Genomic DNA, 13,750 nt, shown 5'->3' with positions numbered 1-13,750 from the left:
GGGTGTGGAGTGCGGGGGAGGGATTGAGGGGAGACATGCACTTCTCTCAACTTGGTTATTGTATTTGCACAGTGCTAAAACACAGTAGGGAAGAGATAAAAAGACACAATACAATCAGGAAACAAATGCTAATGTGCATTGGAAAAGCAACACCGCTAAGAGGCTTATGAAACATCTTACCTGGAAACACATGAATAAATAAATAAACAGCATAACAAAACAAGATCATGGCCAAAGAAGAGTAGATCAGATAACAAATGACGATGCAGTGGAAAAAAAAATGAACAGCTAGAAGTCTGATAAAATCACAAAGGGAATAAAATGAAATGAAATAGCCAGGATGGAATAAGTGGAGTCATGTATACTCACATGTGTTTGTGTGCAGAAGTGTATTAGTGCATGAATGAGTAGTTGCGCAAGGACAGGGGAGGAAAAGGTGGTTAATTTGTACATGAATATATTTCAAAGTTGCTCTGTGCTTTTCTAGTTGCAGGTGATGCAGTAAACCCAACCTGCCTGCTGTTTGAAGGAAGCTAAAACAAACACAGATGTATATTGCAAGCACTATTTGATACACATACAGTTTCAGCCAGATTTTTCAATACATTAGATGGAGGAGTAGATGGATGGAAGCAGTGGGAGGGGAGATGTAGGGGGATTTTTTTTTTTTTGTTGTGTTGTAGAAGAATATGTTTTTGTGTTGCACCACAGGGTGTAAAAAAAAAACAGGTGACTCTTAGAATCACTCAATAGCTCAGTCTTGCAAAATCATCAAGGATAGATTCTAGCATTTCTTAGACTGTTGAGAGTAAAAACACCACACACACACCTTCGGTTTCACCACAGGTTACTGTGTTGGGCTTGGGACACCTGCCCAATGAAATCATAGTATATACGAAAGCATTTCAAGACAGTAAGATATCTGATATTTGTAATCATCATCCACTGTTTAAAAATGTCTTATTGCATGAATTCAAAACTAATCCAATGCTAAACGCACTGACACAAGAGTGATCGGTCGTCCTGCTTTACTGTCGGCAAAGAAACGTATAAGCAGACTCCCCAAAATGTTGAGTTATTCCTTTAAGCCACTCTCTATGTGAATGAGGCAGCCTCTTGGAATTTGCTGTGTTACATATCAACTTTCAGCAGCTATTTCAAACTTCAAATAAGAGAAGCTGCATCACAGATTTGGTCCAAAAAAAAAAAAAAGAAGCACTGATTGACTGGACTTTCATTTATGCTTTATCATGTTTGTTTCTCTTCTATACTTCATTCATCGGAGCATAATGCTCCCTACTTAAGCATGTATTTTTAATTTGACTGTAGCAGATTGCCCACACCTGTTGCTAGTTAGATTTTAAAGTGCCCTGTGTGGATGGGAAGTCATTATAATTGTTCATCAAAGGTGTTGGTGGTAATAGATGATGTTTTTTTTCCCTGTTCCCTAACAACATCCACAAGGCAGCTTCAATGATTGGTCTTTTAAAATGGAAGAGCCCTGGATCACTCTGCGCACATTTAATATAAATCTTTAATTAAAAGGAGCAGGACTGTGATTATGTCATAAACAAGTAGCAGCCATCTGAACAGAGCCAGACAAATACATAACATATACACTGCACTGATTTCTGCTTTTAAGCAAAGCAACGTCCTTAGCTTTAGGATACTACGGCACTGAAGCTTGAACTCCTTAAAAACCAGTTGTTTTTTATGTTTATGATCCAGCAACTGAAGTTATTGTTGCACTAAGTGGAAAAAGCAATGGGTTAAGATAAGCTAGAGGACTGAAGTTCAACCAGCATGCAGATAACTAAGTGCATACTGTAATTACTAATTTAGATTTAGAATCATATACACAGAAAAGTATCACCCCAAAATCTTTGATGCTTTGTCACTGTCTGCATTCTCTGTATTTTCAACACTGAATGCAGTCGCATGTTTCTCTGCGGTGAATGAGTTCTCTTTGCAAGCTAATGAAACATGCAGTCTTCATGATGCAAAAGTAATTCTTCCCACCTAATGATCATTAATGGGCCCATTATCACGGCTCTCTAATTTTATGATGGGAAGGCGCTAAAGAAAGACAGAAGAAAGAAACTTTGCTGCACACTGTCATTATGTCACTGTGATCGTGGTCCATCATGGGCTGCGTATTTGCCACCGAGCCTCCATTATTCACACCACAGTGCGAAGTGGAGGCAAACTGGAATTGATTCTGTCTGAGTACACAGACCCACAGCTTTCACACGGAAAGACCTGGAGCACTTAAACATAAGTCAGGGCATTTTTTTTTTCCAACCTGGACCCTATTTTCTCATCTTTATCCCTCTTACCGATCGAATCTGACCAAAGTCTCAGCACCTGCTTTATTATGGAGCTACTAACGTCTTGTTTGTCTGGGTGTAGCTTTCCAAAGAAGTCGTGTTGGACTCCACATATCATCAAGATCCCCCAAAAACCACGCCATTTTTCCAAACTTTGTCAGATGTTTTTTAAAGACAGTGAAATTATATGACATATACATTTTTTTTTTTTCTCTCCCAACAGTTTTAGGTTGTTTTCTTTCCACACAGAGCAATGGTCTTTCATTTGCTGTCCTCTAGCATTTTGTTTGTGTATTTTTTTGATATCAGAAATGTGTTTACCACTTCTTTTATAATTCTTTTCTTTACATAGTTCCCAATTTAAATTGAAATATCGACGTCTTTAGATACAGTTTTTTTTAGATAGAATTCCCATAAGAATCCTTGTTTTTTAAAGTTTGAGCTTTTAGCATCTTCGGTCATATGTGAAATGATTTTTTCTGTTTCTTGTTTTGTACAGTCTGCATTAATCTCCTCAGTTGAGGGGCTTTCATTCACTTTTGAAACCCAACATTTCTTTGTCTTCCGTGATTTTTGTGGGTACACTGGAACAGTTTCATGCATCCATCGTGAGGGTGCTGTCGTTGTGAACTTTGCATTCATGTGTGTTGGGTTTTACTGTGATCTCGGAACATGTTTTTTTTTTTTCTTTTGTTCCTTTTCCACATTGTTCAGTCAATTTTCAGTTTCTTTGCTTCAGAGCATCATTTAAGTTCATAAAATGAACCATGTTGCCTTTGGTGCAATGCTTATTAACAGACAGCCCCGTGGCTCTTCATGTGTCTCAAACCATAGCTTTGGAAGCGCTGGTCTGGAGTATGAGGGGGAACAAAAGCTTGTTCAGGGACCACCCATCATCTCCGACCTTTTTTCAGCCTCTATTTCATCCACTAACAGACAGAAAATAGCAATAATTTCTCTGTTTGCTTCTTATGTTCCTTTTCAACAAGCACGCCTTTCACATTATGGTAGAGGTAAGAGCAGTTTAACTGAAGTTGAAACACTATTAGTTTTCCCCCCTTTTTGGGTTCAGAGCTTGGTATGAATTCTCCACCTCAATCTCAGACCACCATTTTGTTCTTGTCTTTGCTTTTTCGACAGCATCTTGTTTACTCAGTTTGTAACACATTTCTGTCTTTTTTTTTGCCTGGGTTTATTGCATGGATGGATGTCTTTTGTGCTCCCTGCTGAAAATGTATTGTGCATGGTGGAAAGTGGCCAACATGGCTCCGAATGCAGCCCCTTTTTTTTTTTTTTTGTATGAATGTCCATCTGTGATGTTTATGTAACTTATTGTGTGTGATGTGACCCAGTTTCCAGAATGGTATCTGCTAGACCTATGGCTCACCATGTTTCTCATGCAGAGACACAAAGCTGAAGGTGTTTAAAACTGAATCTGCAGCATGTTTTTTCCATTTCACATGCGGACTGAGGAGGAGTGCAGATACATTTTGCATAAGTAGGAGCATTGCCACTTATCTGGAACATTTTTCAAGTCAGAGAGTGTAAATTACTTAAGTACAAGAGGAGCATAAGCCTTTGCAAATGTACTTTGGCTCAAAATTGGACAAATTGGAATAGAAGTGAGGCTGCAGATATCACTGAAAATACTCATGTAAGGAAGAGGAGGTAGCTCACAAAGTAAAACCGAGACTCCGAGAGTTTACACACCATCCTATTGTGAACTCAGGATTTCAGGTTATCTATTTTTAAGGTCACATCAACAACTTTTTGTATTTGACAAGACCTCAAGATATGACCTTAAGATATGAGCTTTGGAGTCCGAAATAACTGCCCATTTGACTTCTGTTATATCTCTGTATCTGCACCTAAACCCAGGACAAACCAAACCAGAACTAAAGGACCTGTTAGGGTGTAATAGATGAAGGTGTAACCCAATTAGGCCACGGGAGATGGTTGAGGGTTGGGAAGAATGGCGTGAAGCAGCAGATTCTGTTTTCCTGTTTCCTGTGGTCTGCTGACTAAGTGTAATGCGTCCCCGTTTGAGGCCACGGCGCCCTGTGATCGGACAAGGGATCCAGTGACTCCCCAGGGAGGCCTGGCCGGGCCGAGGCCGGGCTGCCTCATCAGGCTGAGTTTCCAGAAACAATGCAGGAACAAAGAAAGAAAAGAGTCCCGCAATGACTTGTTTTTAAACCACATCATAATCAGAATGATCTCAAATGCCAGCACAAGTATGATGACTTGCATTGTAACATGAAGCAGTGGTGGTGTTCAGGATAAGGCCATCACCCACAAACCCATCAGTCATCATTCACATCAAGATCATGGTCAAAGTCAGTCAGTCTGTTGCCGGGCATAATAACCGTGCAGGAATTCACCTCAGCCTTGGACGTGACGACGACTTGTAGTGAACAACTCTGGTATTTTACCCAGACAGAGTCCCTCAGTGATCATTTTCACATGCACATCATTATCAGACATCGTTGCACATATTTCAACGAGCTCAACGGGTGCACAGGAATTTGTCTTTAGTGACATCTGTGCAGACATACTGATGACTGTCATTGTAACACAACACAGGGGAGACGGATAGAAGGGGGAAAGATAACACGGAGCAGCCATTAGTGATTTCCTCACCACATTTGTTTCCAGAAACGGGGCGACTTGAGTCATTAAGGACTTTAAAAACACAGAAACCTATCTTTGTACATTTGTTTTATACATTTCTGTGTACCTGTCAGTTGTTTCCACACTGTGATCATTTTTATCTCTTGTCAAAAAAAAAAGGTACATGAATTTGTCTTTGTGGCATGGTAAAATGCTCCTTTCTGGTCTAATCTCAAATGGAACCACAATTATCATGCTTATAATAGATGTGGGCGGCACTGTGGTGCAGAGTTTAGCCCCATCGCCTTCACAGCTAAGAGGTTCTGGGTTCCGGTCGGCCAGTGCCTTTTTTTTGTGGCGCCTGCATGTTCTCCTCATGCCTGCATGGGTTTCCTCCCACAGTGCAAAGACATGCAGGTTTAGGTTAATTGGCGATTCTAAATTGGCTGTAGGTTGTGAGTGTGAAGAGTTAATAGTTGTTTGTTTCTGCATGTCACCCCGTATATATACTGTCGACCTGTCCAGGGTGCTCACCCTCACTGTCAGCTTGGATTGGCCCTCAAAGGGATACGAGGTATAACTGATGGGTGGATGGATAATAGATGCACTGGAATTTTTCTCGCTTGCGTTTCTGCAGACTAATCGATGACAAAACAAGTGCTTCAATTATCTTTTTTTTTTTTTGTCCACATCATGATCAGAATTGGAAATCCTATAATTAACAATAACAATAAGCATTTGTACAGAAATGAAAATAAATGAATAAATTGATACACAACACTGCTGGCTTTGGTGAACGAGACAGAGTGTTTGGATAGTACCCTAATTTTCTCAACAAATCATGATGAGAATAATAATTGCTTCAGAGGCTAAGCTCAGTAAAAGCAGTAATATAGTTTTTGGTCACATTTCTGGAACAAAGGGAGTCCTTCAAGTGTTACCTCATTGTCACTGATAAGTGTCCACATTTACAGATTGCACATATACCATTCTGGCCATCCTTTCCCTTGTACTTTCTTGTCATATTGAATTGCATTTGACACTCTTTATATCTGTTGTCAGGTCACAGTTGCTTCACTGTTGTGTACTCCTTTGTATTTGTTACTTACAGTGTTGCTAATCAAGAATTTTAAGCAAATTGTCCTGTCACACTTAAAGCAGACTGAGGAACAAAGGCCTAAAATATGTGAATTTTCATCTCGCCGTCCCTGGATTTGATTATTTTTTATTTTGGGGACACGAGAAGAAAATAGAGCAAGACCAAGAGAAAAGACTGGTTTTCTTAATGAATCTTGGTTTGGCTAAATAGTTTTACAAACTTCACAATAACACAACTTGTTCCTACATATTTCTAACCACTGAGTCCAGACTGAAACAAACCAGATATCAGTTGATTTAGTGTCAGTTATTCTTCAATCTCTAACTGTGCTGCCAAACGCACCATGTGCAAGGTCTAAAATTACAGCCTGCCAAGCACCGAATCCTTCAACTTTAGTGGATAAATCAATAAGAGTCACTCACCGAACTGGACAGTAACTTTCTGATATGAGGAAGTAAATATAGCTTAAATGGAGTGCACTCTTTCTGGTCATGAGCAAATCAAATCCAAGTTAAATGTAGTAACTTCCAGCCCTCTGTTTGAATGGTTCACTCCCAAAATGATATTTGAAATATTGTATAATATTTAATATTATAATGTAATATTTGAAATCCATTTTAAAGCGTTAATAAGAAATTAAACTCGACTTCCTCTACATTCTCGTGCACATAAAACAGCAGTGAGAACAGATGTATTGAAACTTTACTATAAATTCATTATTTTGATTCATACATTTTGGGACATTTTTTCAACTTGGGAGCGTTGGGGCCGCTCTGTAATCCAACCTCAGCACCATCATGTGTAATTTTCCCCATCATTTGGCTGGCATTCTGTGTGAGAGAGAGTGTAGAGACAGCAGGTCTGCCTCGCAGCTCTCTGTCAGAGGGAAAAAGCTTTAAGTAAACACACCAGTTCCCACTCAAAGCCTCCATTCCCCCTTTCCGCCACCGGCATGGAAAGCCTGCTCCGTATTTATACCGAAAAACAACAACAAATACTTTTTCCTTTTATTCTTATAAAGCTCAAATAAGCAGTCATCTACAAATACCATTACAGTAAAGTACACCATTCGAGCCTCAATAATAAATTAGGTTGGATGAAACTTAGATCATTTATTTGGAGCAATTTGGTCAAACAGTAATATATAAATTGATTGATTAAAGAACAAGAATATATTGTAATAAACAGTCACACAAGAATAAACTGATAGTAATCCACCAGAAGGACATATTGTAGTCAGTGGTACAGAGGATAAAGTCTTGAATACATAATCCTTATTGACTTGAAAAGAGCCAATATTATTCAACTTATAAGTAACAGACTGCATAATTATTTAAATGAATTGTATTATGAGAGCAGACAACAAGTTCTGCTTCATTTGTCTGAGCTTAATGTTTGTCAGTTTATTTTTCCTATTCCCCATCGATTTAATTTCATTAGTTTGAACAAGTTCTTATTCAGAAGCATTTGAACAGCATTAATTCTGCAAAATGTTGTGAACTATCCTTCACTTGCAAAGACCAGCCTTTCAGTCACTTTTTTTTACCTCTTTTTTTTCTCCCAAATTGTACATATTATTAAAGGCGCCTCTCAATGAACTTATGCCAAACAGGATTCAATTTGTTTTCTGTTTTGTTTTTATATCAAAATCCTTTTAAATAAGGAGACTAAAATTGAAATGTGAAATGAAGAAATCTCTTCGTTTCAGCAGAATCTTTCATGTGCTCTGAAGGCCAAAGTCATCATAACCAGGCATTAAGTTTCCACTTGATAAAAATCAAACCCATAAATGCTGCTAAATGATGTACAGTTTGCTTCTGTAGCCACAATAACCTTGTCAGGACAGGCGGTAAAAGCTGAAGCCACGTCTCCCTTTTTTACTACACATGCAGTGAAATGCAGTGCAGGTACCGCTTTAGCTCTTGGATAGCACCAAGGTCTGTCTTTAAGCAAGGTTCACTGCCAAAATGATGGTCAGGTAATCTGAGTGTGCTGAAGTGTAGCTTTTGTTGCTCACGCAACCAATGTTTGTGCGACTGTCGTTCCATCTGTTAAATCTTCTCTGTCCCTCATATCAGTAGAAAACCTTGTAACTCAAAGGGAGGCATTTTACGGGAAGTTAGAAAAGCAGGCTCGGACTGACAAGCGTGCACTTCTGATATATTGTCACGGGGTTTCAGTGGATTCTGCGGGCCTCAGGGTCTTCAAACTTGCTCCAGCTTATCGAGCACCTTGTAAGCCTTCAGTTCAAGTAAAAACATGAACGTTGGTGTGTTTTTTGGGGGTTTTTTTTTAACTGACTGCAGGTACGCAGAGGCACGGAAGTAAAGTCGAGATTTTACAGCAGCATATCTGGTTTCATCAAAGGCCATCAGTCATGTGCTAGTCTTTCTCATCCACCTTTTATCCTGTGGAAATGTGACTCCCTCACTGCATGCTTCTTTTTAACCTTCCTCTCCCTCTCTCTGTGTGTGTGTGTGTCTCTCTATCCTCACTCGCCCTCTGTCCTTCTCTGTGAAGTCACATGTGAAAGTGATCAGCTTAATCCCAATCACCAGCTGTGTTTAACATGCTTTAGATTTGGAACACTTGGCTTCCTTGCTTTCACTTTTGTTTATGGGATCAGCATGAACACACACGCATGAGGCTTGACCTCGCAGAGTTGGACACGATGGCTCGTAAATGTTTTTATTTATATTTTAACCCGGAATTAAGCCTATCCTGTTTCATATTAATTCATATTGACGTCTCGTCTGCTCTTCGTGTGCCTTGCTCACGGGTAGTCAAGGTTTTCAATATTTCCCCAACCACTTTTCCTCAGTGGTTCATTGGATTCAAACTGGCAACCTTCCAGCTACAATCCTGCTTCTGTAAACTCAAGCAAATGTAGCCCTGCGGGGTTTAATTGAATTTAAAAATGAATGAATCCAAACCCTGCTTGGTATGCTGTGTCTTCACCGCTGAAAAATTTCACAGTAATAATAATGTTACTAAATTCAAACATGCAGCACTTCCTAAACCAGTATTTCCAAAGTGCTTTAAACAATCAAATAAAGCAAATGGAGCCATAAAATAAATAAAGCAAGTTTAAAAAAAAAAAAAAAAAAAAAAAAAGCAATGAGGCACTGCAGCATAAAAGATGACAAAAGACGCTAAAAACAGTATGGTGGCAAAGAATAATCGGAGAGCATCATCACATAAAAGCAAGTCTATAAATGTAAGTTGTAAGATGTGATTTAAGACGTGAAGATGATATTGATTCTGCCGGCCCGAGCTCCTCAGGCATGTTGTCGCTGAGCCAAAAGCCCGGTCACCTTCAGTGTAAGCCAATGCTATTTTAATGCTCTGCAAAAAAAACTGAAGAATAACCCTGTCCTCCGTCTGTTTTTTCTATTTTGTCCACCCTGTCTCTGCAGGATCCCGGGCCCTCACCCCCGTCCCCCATTTTGGGACATAAACCACTGCAGCTGATCGAGGTGAAAGCCAGGGGGCGCTTTGGATGCGTGTGGAAGGCCCAGCTGCTGAATGAATATGTGGCCGTGAAGATCTTCCCGATTCAGGTGTGCAGCTGGCTTTGTTTACTTCTGACTCCTTTGGCGAAGTGTGGACTTAAGTCTGTATTTTTCTCCCGCCAGTGCTGAGTTTGTTATAGATTCAATCATTCCTAGCACATTTCCTGTCACCTCCCTTACTTTTCTTCTACAAGCTGTATTTGTTACCCTTGTTAATCGGGCAAAAACAATATCTGCATCTGTTCTCTCTGCTTCTCGCGTAGGACAAGTTGTCTTGGCAGAACGAGTATGAGATCTACAGCGTGAGCGGCATGAAGCACGACAACATCCTCCACTTCATCGGTGTGGAGAAAAGGAACAACAACCTGGACCTGGAGTTGTGGCTAATCACTGCCTACCATGACAAGGTACACTGTCACTGGAGATATATAGCAGCTGCAAACAGCTATGTTTATTGAATTTTCTGACGCAATACGTTCCTCTTTTAAATTAATGACGGTATTTTTCCCATTTTACATTTGTAGGTTTAGCTGCCTCAACATGAAGCTCAGACAATAGCTAATATTTTGAGGAATACCAACACCAGCAAAGGCTTTTCTCACATTAATTATGAATGCTGTAGATTTTAGGTTTCTCAGATTCTCAATGAAGGCTTCCAACCTTCTCACCTAAACAGTACATGTGAGTAAAGCCAATAAAATAATGTGAAAAAGTCCAAAAGATGATTTTAAGCTTCATATTAAACCTAACAAATCTAAATCAACACTTCCTGCAACTGAAGTGTTGCTGTAATAAAAATGCAGAGAGGTGAAAGTAGTGGTGTGTCCTTGTATCTGAAACTATTCACGAGACTGAAAGTCCAAATAAGTACACTAGTCTCCACAGCTAAACAGTGGGTTATTTGTAAGACGCATTCACATAGTAAGAAAAAAACTGTCTCAGGTCCAAAAGATAGAGAATAAATAGGCCTGCCGTGGTTCAAAAATATCTTAGTGGAGAAATCTGATTACTGACCAGCTGCATGTAAACGCGTGTTTTCCTGTAACCACTTACGATACTGCACGTAAACAAATTCTCTGATTTCCCGCCTGATTTCTCCCACTATCCAGATTGTTTCCATATCTCTTGTGTTTACATGTTTGTCTCCATGTAAACACAGTGATATCGTGGTCTTAGTCACCTCATGCTTATTGTGCACTCATCTGAAAACCTCCTGGGCAGACAGCTAACAAAGTTGTTAAAAAAAAACAAAAAAAAAACATGCATGAAACTTTCACATTGTATTGATTCTCTTTGGTGCCTTAAGAGCTAATCCATAATTACAATATACTTCATGCCGGGGGGGTTTGTTCTGTTTTTTAAGCCTCGATTACCCAGAGAAGGAAGACTTGTGCTTTGTTAGGCATGTCGTGCTTCACTCACCCTCTCTACCACCGTCATTGCAGCATTTGGGGCTTTAAGTGCCTCTGTGTTTTGAGGGTCATTACCGAGAGAATGGAGAGCGATTTCCGTGCACTTCCCTTTCTTGAATTTCCCAGCCAGGCAAGAATTTGAATGTGCGTGCTGAAGAAACATTCCCTGCGTGGATAAAGGTTGAAAAATTAAAGGTTGTGGGCGTGGCGGGGATGCTTTAACCCAGCAGTCCAACACGTAGCCACTTAACCCTGGAGCAGGTCTAAAAGTGCTACTCTGATTTGTAGTAGCTCTCCAAGTGGAAATAACATTAAAGGAATTTGTTTTAGAGGCATTTTAGGAAAGGTCATACCACCGGGAATATATCAGAAAGATGTTTAAGTGCCTTGTCAACCATTTACTGTAATTATTTTGTAAGTCTCTAGAAGATTTTGACCTACAAAGAGCTTTTCCCTCCTGAGCAGGCGTAAAAATGTGTGACATCTCAGTTTGGACTGACCTTAGCTTGTGTAACACAGCTGGAACAGTGATTGCAGGGTTCAGCGTTTCCTTGACAGTTGATTTACCCTTCGAAGTTTGACTCATCTAAGTAGCTCTGTGTGTTAGAATTCAAATTAACTGTTTGAATCTTTGCCTCAAAGGATACAAGCTCCTTTCAAAACTCCCAGTTTGCATTTTTCACATTTTGGACGATATGTAGATAATAATAATAGCTGTCTTTCAAAGGGATGTGGTCTGATCTGTCACAATTGAAGAGAAATAAACACAGCACTGAAAATACTGATACACACACACACACACACACACACACACACACACACACACACACACACACAGAGGAATATTTATCCAAAAACAAGAAGACTGAACTGATCAGATTGAATGCTTTTTCTACATCTGTTGTAGCTGCCTGCCCTCTAGTGGTCACTAAGTTACACTACGTCTGTGTGGCCATTTGCCAGAAGTGACCTTGTATCATATTGACATACATTATGTAAGAACAAGGATGGTGTATAAGGGATAAGCGAGTAAACAGCTCAGTGATCATGCATGCAAAGAAGCAGTAAGAGATGAACCTCTACAGAGTTTTAAAATGATGTAAAACAGTGTGAAGATTTAAGCAAGTCTTTGCTGATAATGGGCTCATGTGGTCAGCAAACCTTCCTTTGATAAATAGAGATTAAAGAACAGTTATCTAACACCTCAACAACAACGAGATAAATGAATAGCATTTATCAGAGCTGTATTATTCACCACAAACAGTAAATGTGCAGGACGTTGGCTTGGTGACAGAGGTGACCAAAGGACTTCACCGTGGTTTTAAGAGGACACCCAGTAGGTTTTAACTTGTATTTATCACCCTGTACTGAAAAGTAAAGCTCCAGAAGGCAACTCCCATTTCTCCCTCTTCGATAATCCTCCCTAAAGTTTGGATATTCTGTACCATCAAGCAGAACTTCAGATATCTCTGTCTGCAGACGCCGTCGTACAGAAACCGTTTTATTACTGCGTCCCTTGTGAATAACAATACTACCCACAAGCTTTAGATGAATTTAAACCCATTCGGGGTATTGCTGTTACCATGGAAACATTGCATGCTCCATCTAGTAGCCATCTCTCTAAATATTATCTGTTCTTTTACTGCCTTATACTTAGTGTTACTGTTTAATAACCCACACTTCTAGATGTATTGTCAGTAAATATGTTTAGACTTCTGTCATCTTTGTTCATTTGTTATCCTCTATCATATTAATGTTTTGTTATAAATTGAAATGTATTATCTATTATCTTATTATTATTATCATTATTATTATTATTATTATTATTATTATTATTATTTATATAATATCTATTGCTTAATTTTAAAGAAAGACTGTGACTTTTTGGTAGCATTTAATTAACAATGCTGTAACAAGTTAGCAATCTGACACGTTTATATCTGTTATATTGTTACATTTACCTAAATTTTAGCTTCTCTCAAAAGTTACATAGTCTTGCTTGTTATTGACAGATATAATCTTGAAATCTTTTCTAGATACTGAATGTGTCTTTCCTCACCCTCTCCCTCTCCAGGGGTCGCTGACGGACTACCTGAAGGCCAACGTGGTGTCCTGGAACGAGCTCTGCCACATTGCCCAGACAGCGGCCCGCGGCCTGGCCTACCTCCACGAAGACATCCCAGGACACAAGGACGGACACAAACCCTCCATCGCTCACAGGTACGCTGACGAGTTATTCAGCTTTTATCAAGACATCGGCGACACAGCAGTTCTGCATTCACTGATCTGTTCGACTGGTTGTATTTTCCTTGTTTCTCTTTGCATCTTAGGGACATTAAGAGTAAGAATGTGCTGTTGAAGAATAACCTGACAGCCTGCGTAGCTGACTTTGGCCTTGCCCTGAAGTTTGAGGCTGGAAAGTCGGCAGGAGATACACATGGACAGGTACAGTTTACAAATGTTAAAATACAACCTATTCACTCACCTCTTCACCATGTGTCCTGCCTTTTTAGGTTTCTACTGGCCTCTCAAATCAACACACGAATGAACGTCGTTGTAATGTTTTAGCGGTTTTGACTGGAACACCATAGTGTACTGTGGGTAATGGTACTGAGTCACCATTATCTGATAGCACCTGTGGGTGGCAGTGTGGGACAGAAATGTAATGGTAGGGACTTTTTATGTTCTTAAGCAGCCATGTAAAGATTGAAAAAGATTGAAGATAATTTAAAACATCTTTAGGATTAGGTGTTGATTCTTCTTTGGATAGGGAGTTGGACAAAACTATGA

General features: G+C 39.6%; 1 protein-coding gene across 2 annotated transcripts in view; it reads left to right on the top strand.

Annotated features, from left to right (window-relative positions):
* acvr2ab (activin A receptor type 2Ab) overlaps positions 1-13,750 on the top strand; it is a 47,950-nt gene that overhangs the window by 24,305 nt on the left and 9,895 nt on the right. For both annotated transcript variants that reach the window (XR_015438509.1, XM_023427062.2), the window contains exons 5-8: positions 9,453-9,596; positions 9,812-9,955; positions 13,035-13,180; positions 13,291-13,405. Coding sequence is in view for 1 of the 2 variants with exons in the window: in XM_023427062.2 (XP_023282830.1) it covers positions 9,453-9,596; positions 9,812-9,955; positions 13,035-13,180; positions 13,291-13,405 (549 nt within the window). In the remaining variant the exon portion in view is untranslated. The remainder of the gene's footprint in view (positions 1-9,452; positions 9,597-9,811; positions 9,956-13,034; positions 13,181-13,290; positions 13,406-13,750) is intronic.

Source organism: Seriola lalandi, unplaced genomic scaffold, assembly GCF_002814215.2.
Source record: "Seriola lalandi dorsalis isolate HSWRI2012SDOR001 ecotype SW California unplaced genomic scaffold, Sedor1 jcf7180002054850, whole genome shotgun sequence".
NCBI lineage: Eukaryota > Metazoa > Chordata > Actinopteri > Carangiformes > Carangidae > Seriola > Seriola lalandi.
Note: the sequence above shows the minus strand (reverse complement) of the source record. Positions and strands in the feature narration are given on the sequence as shown.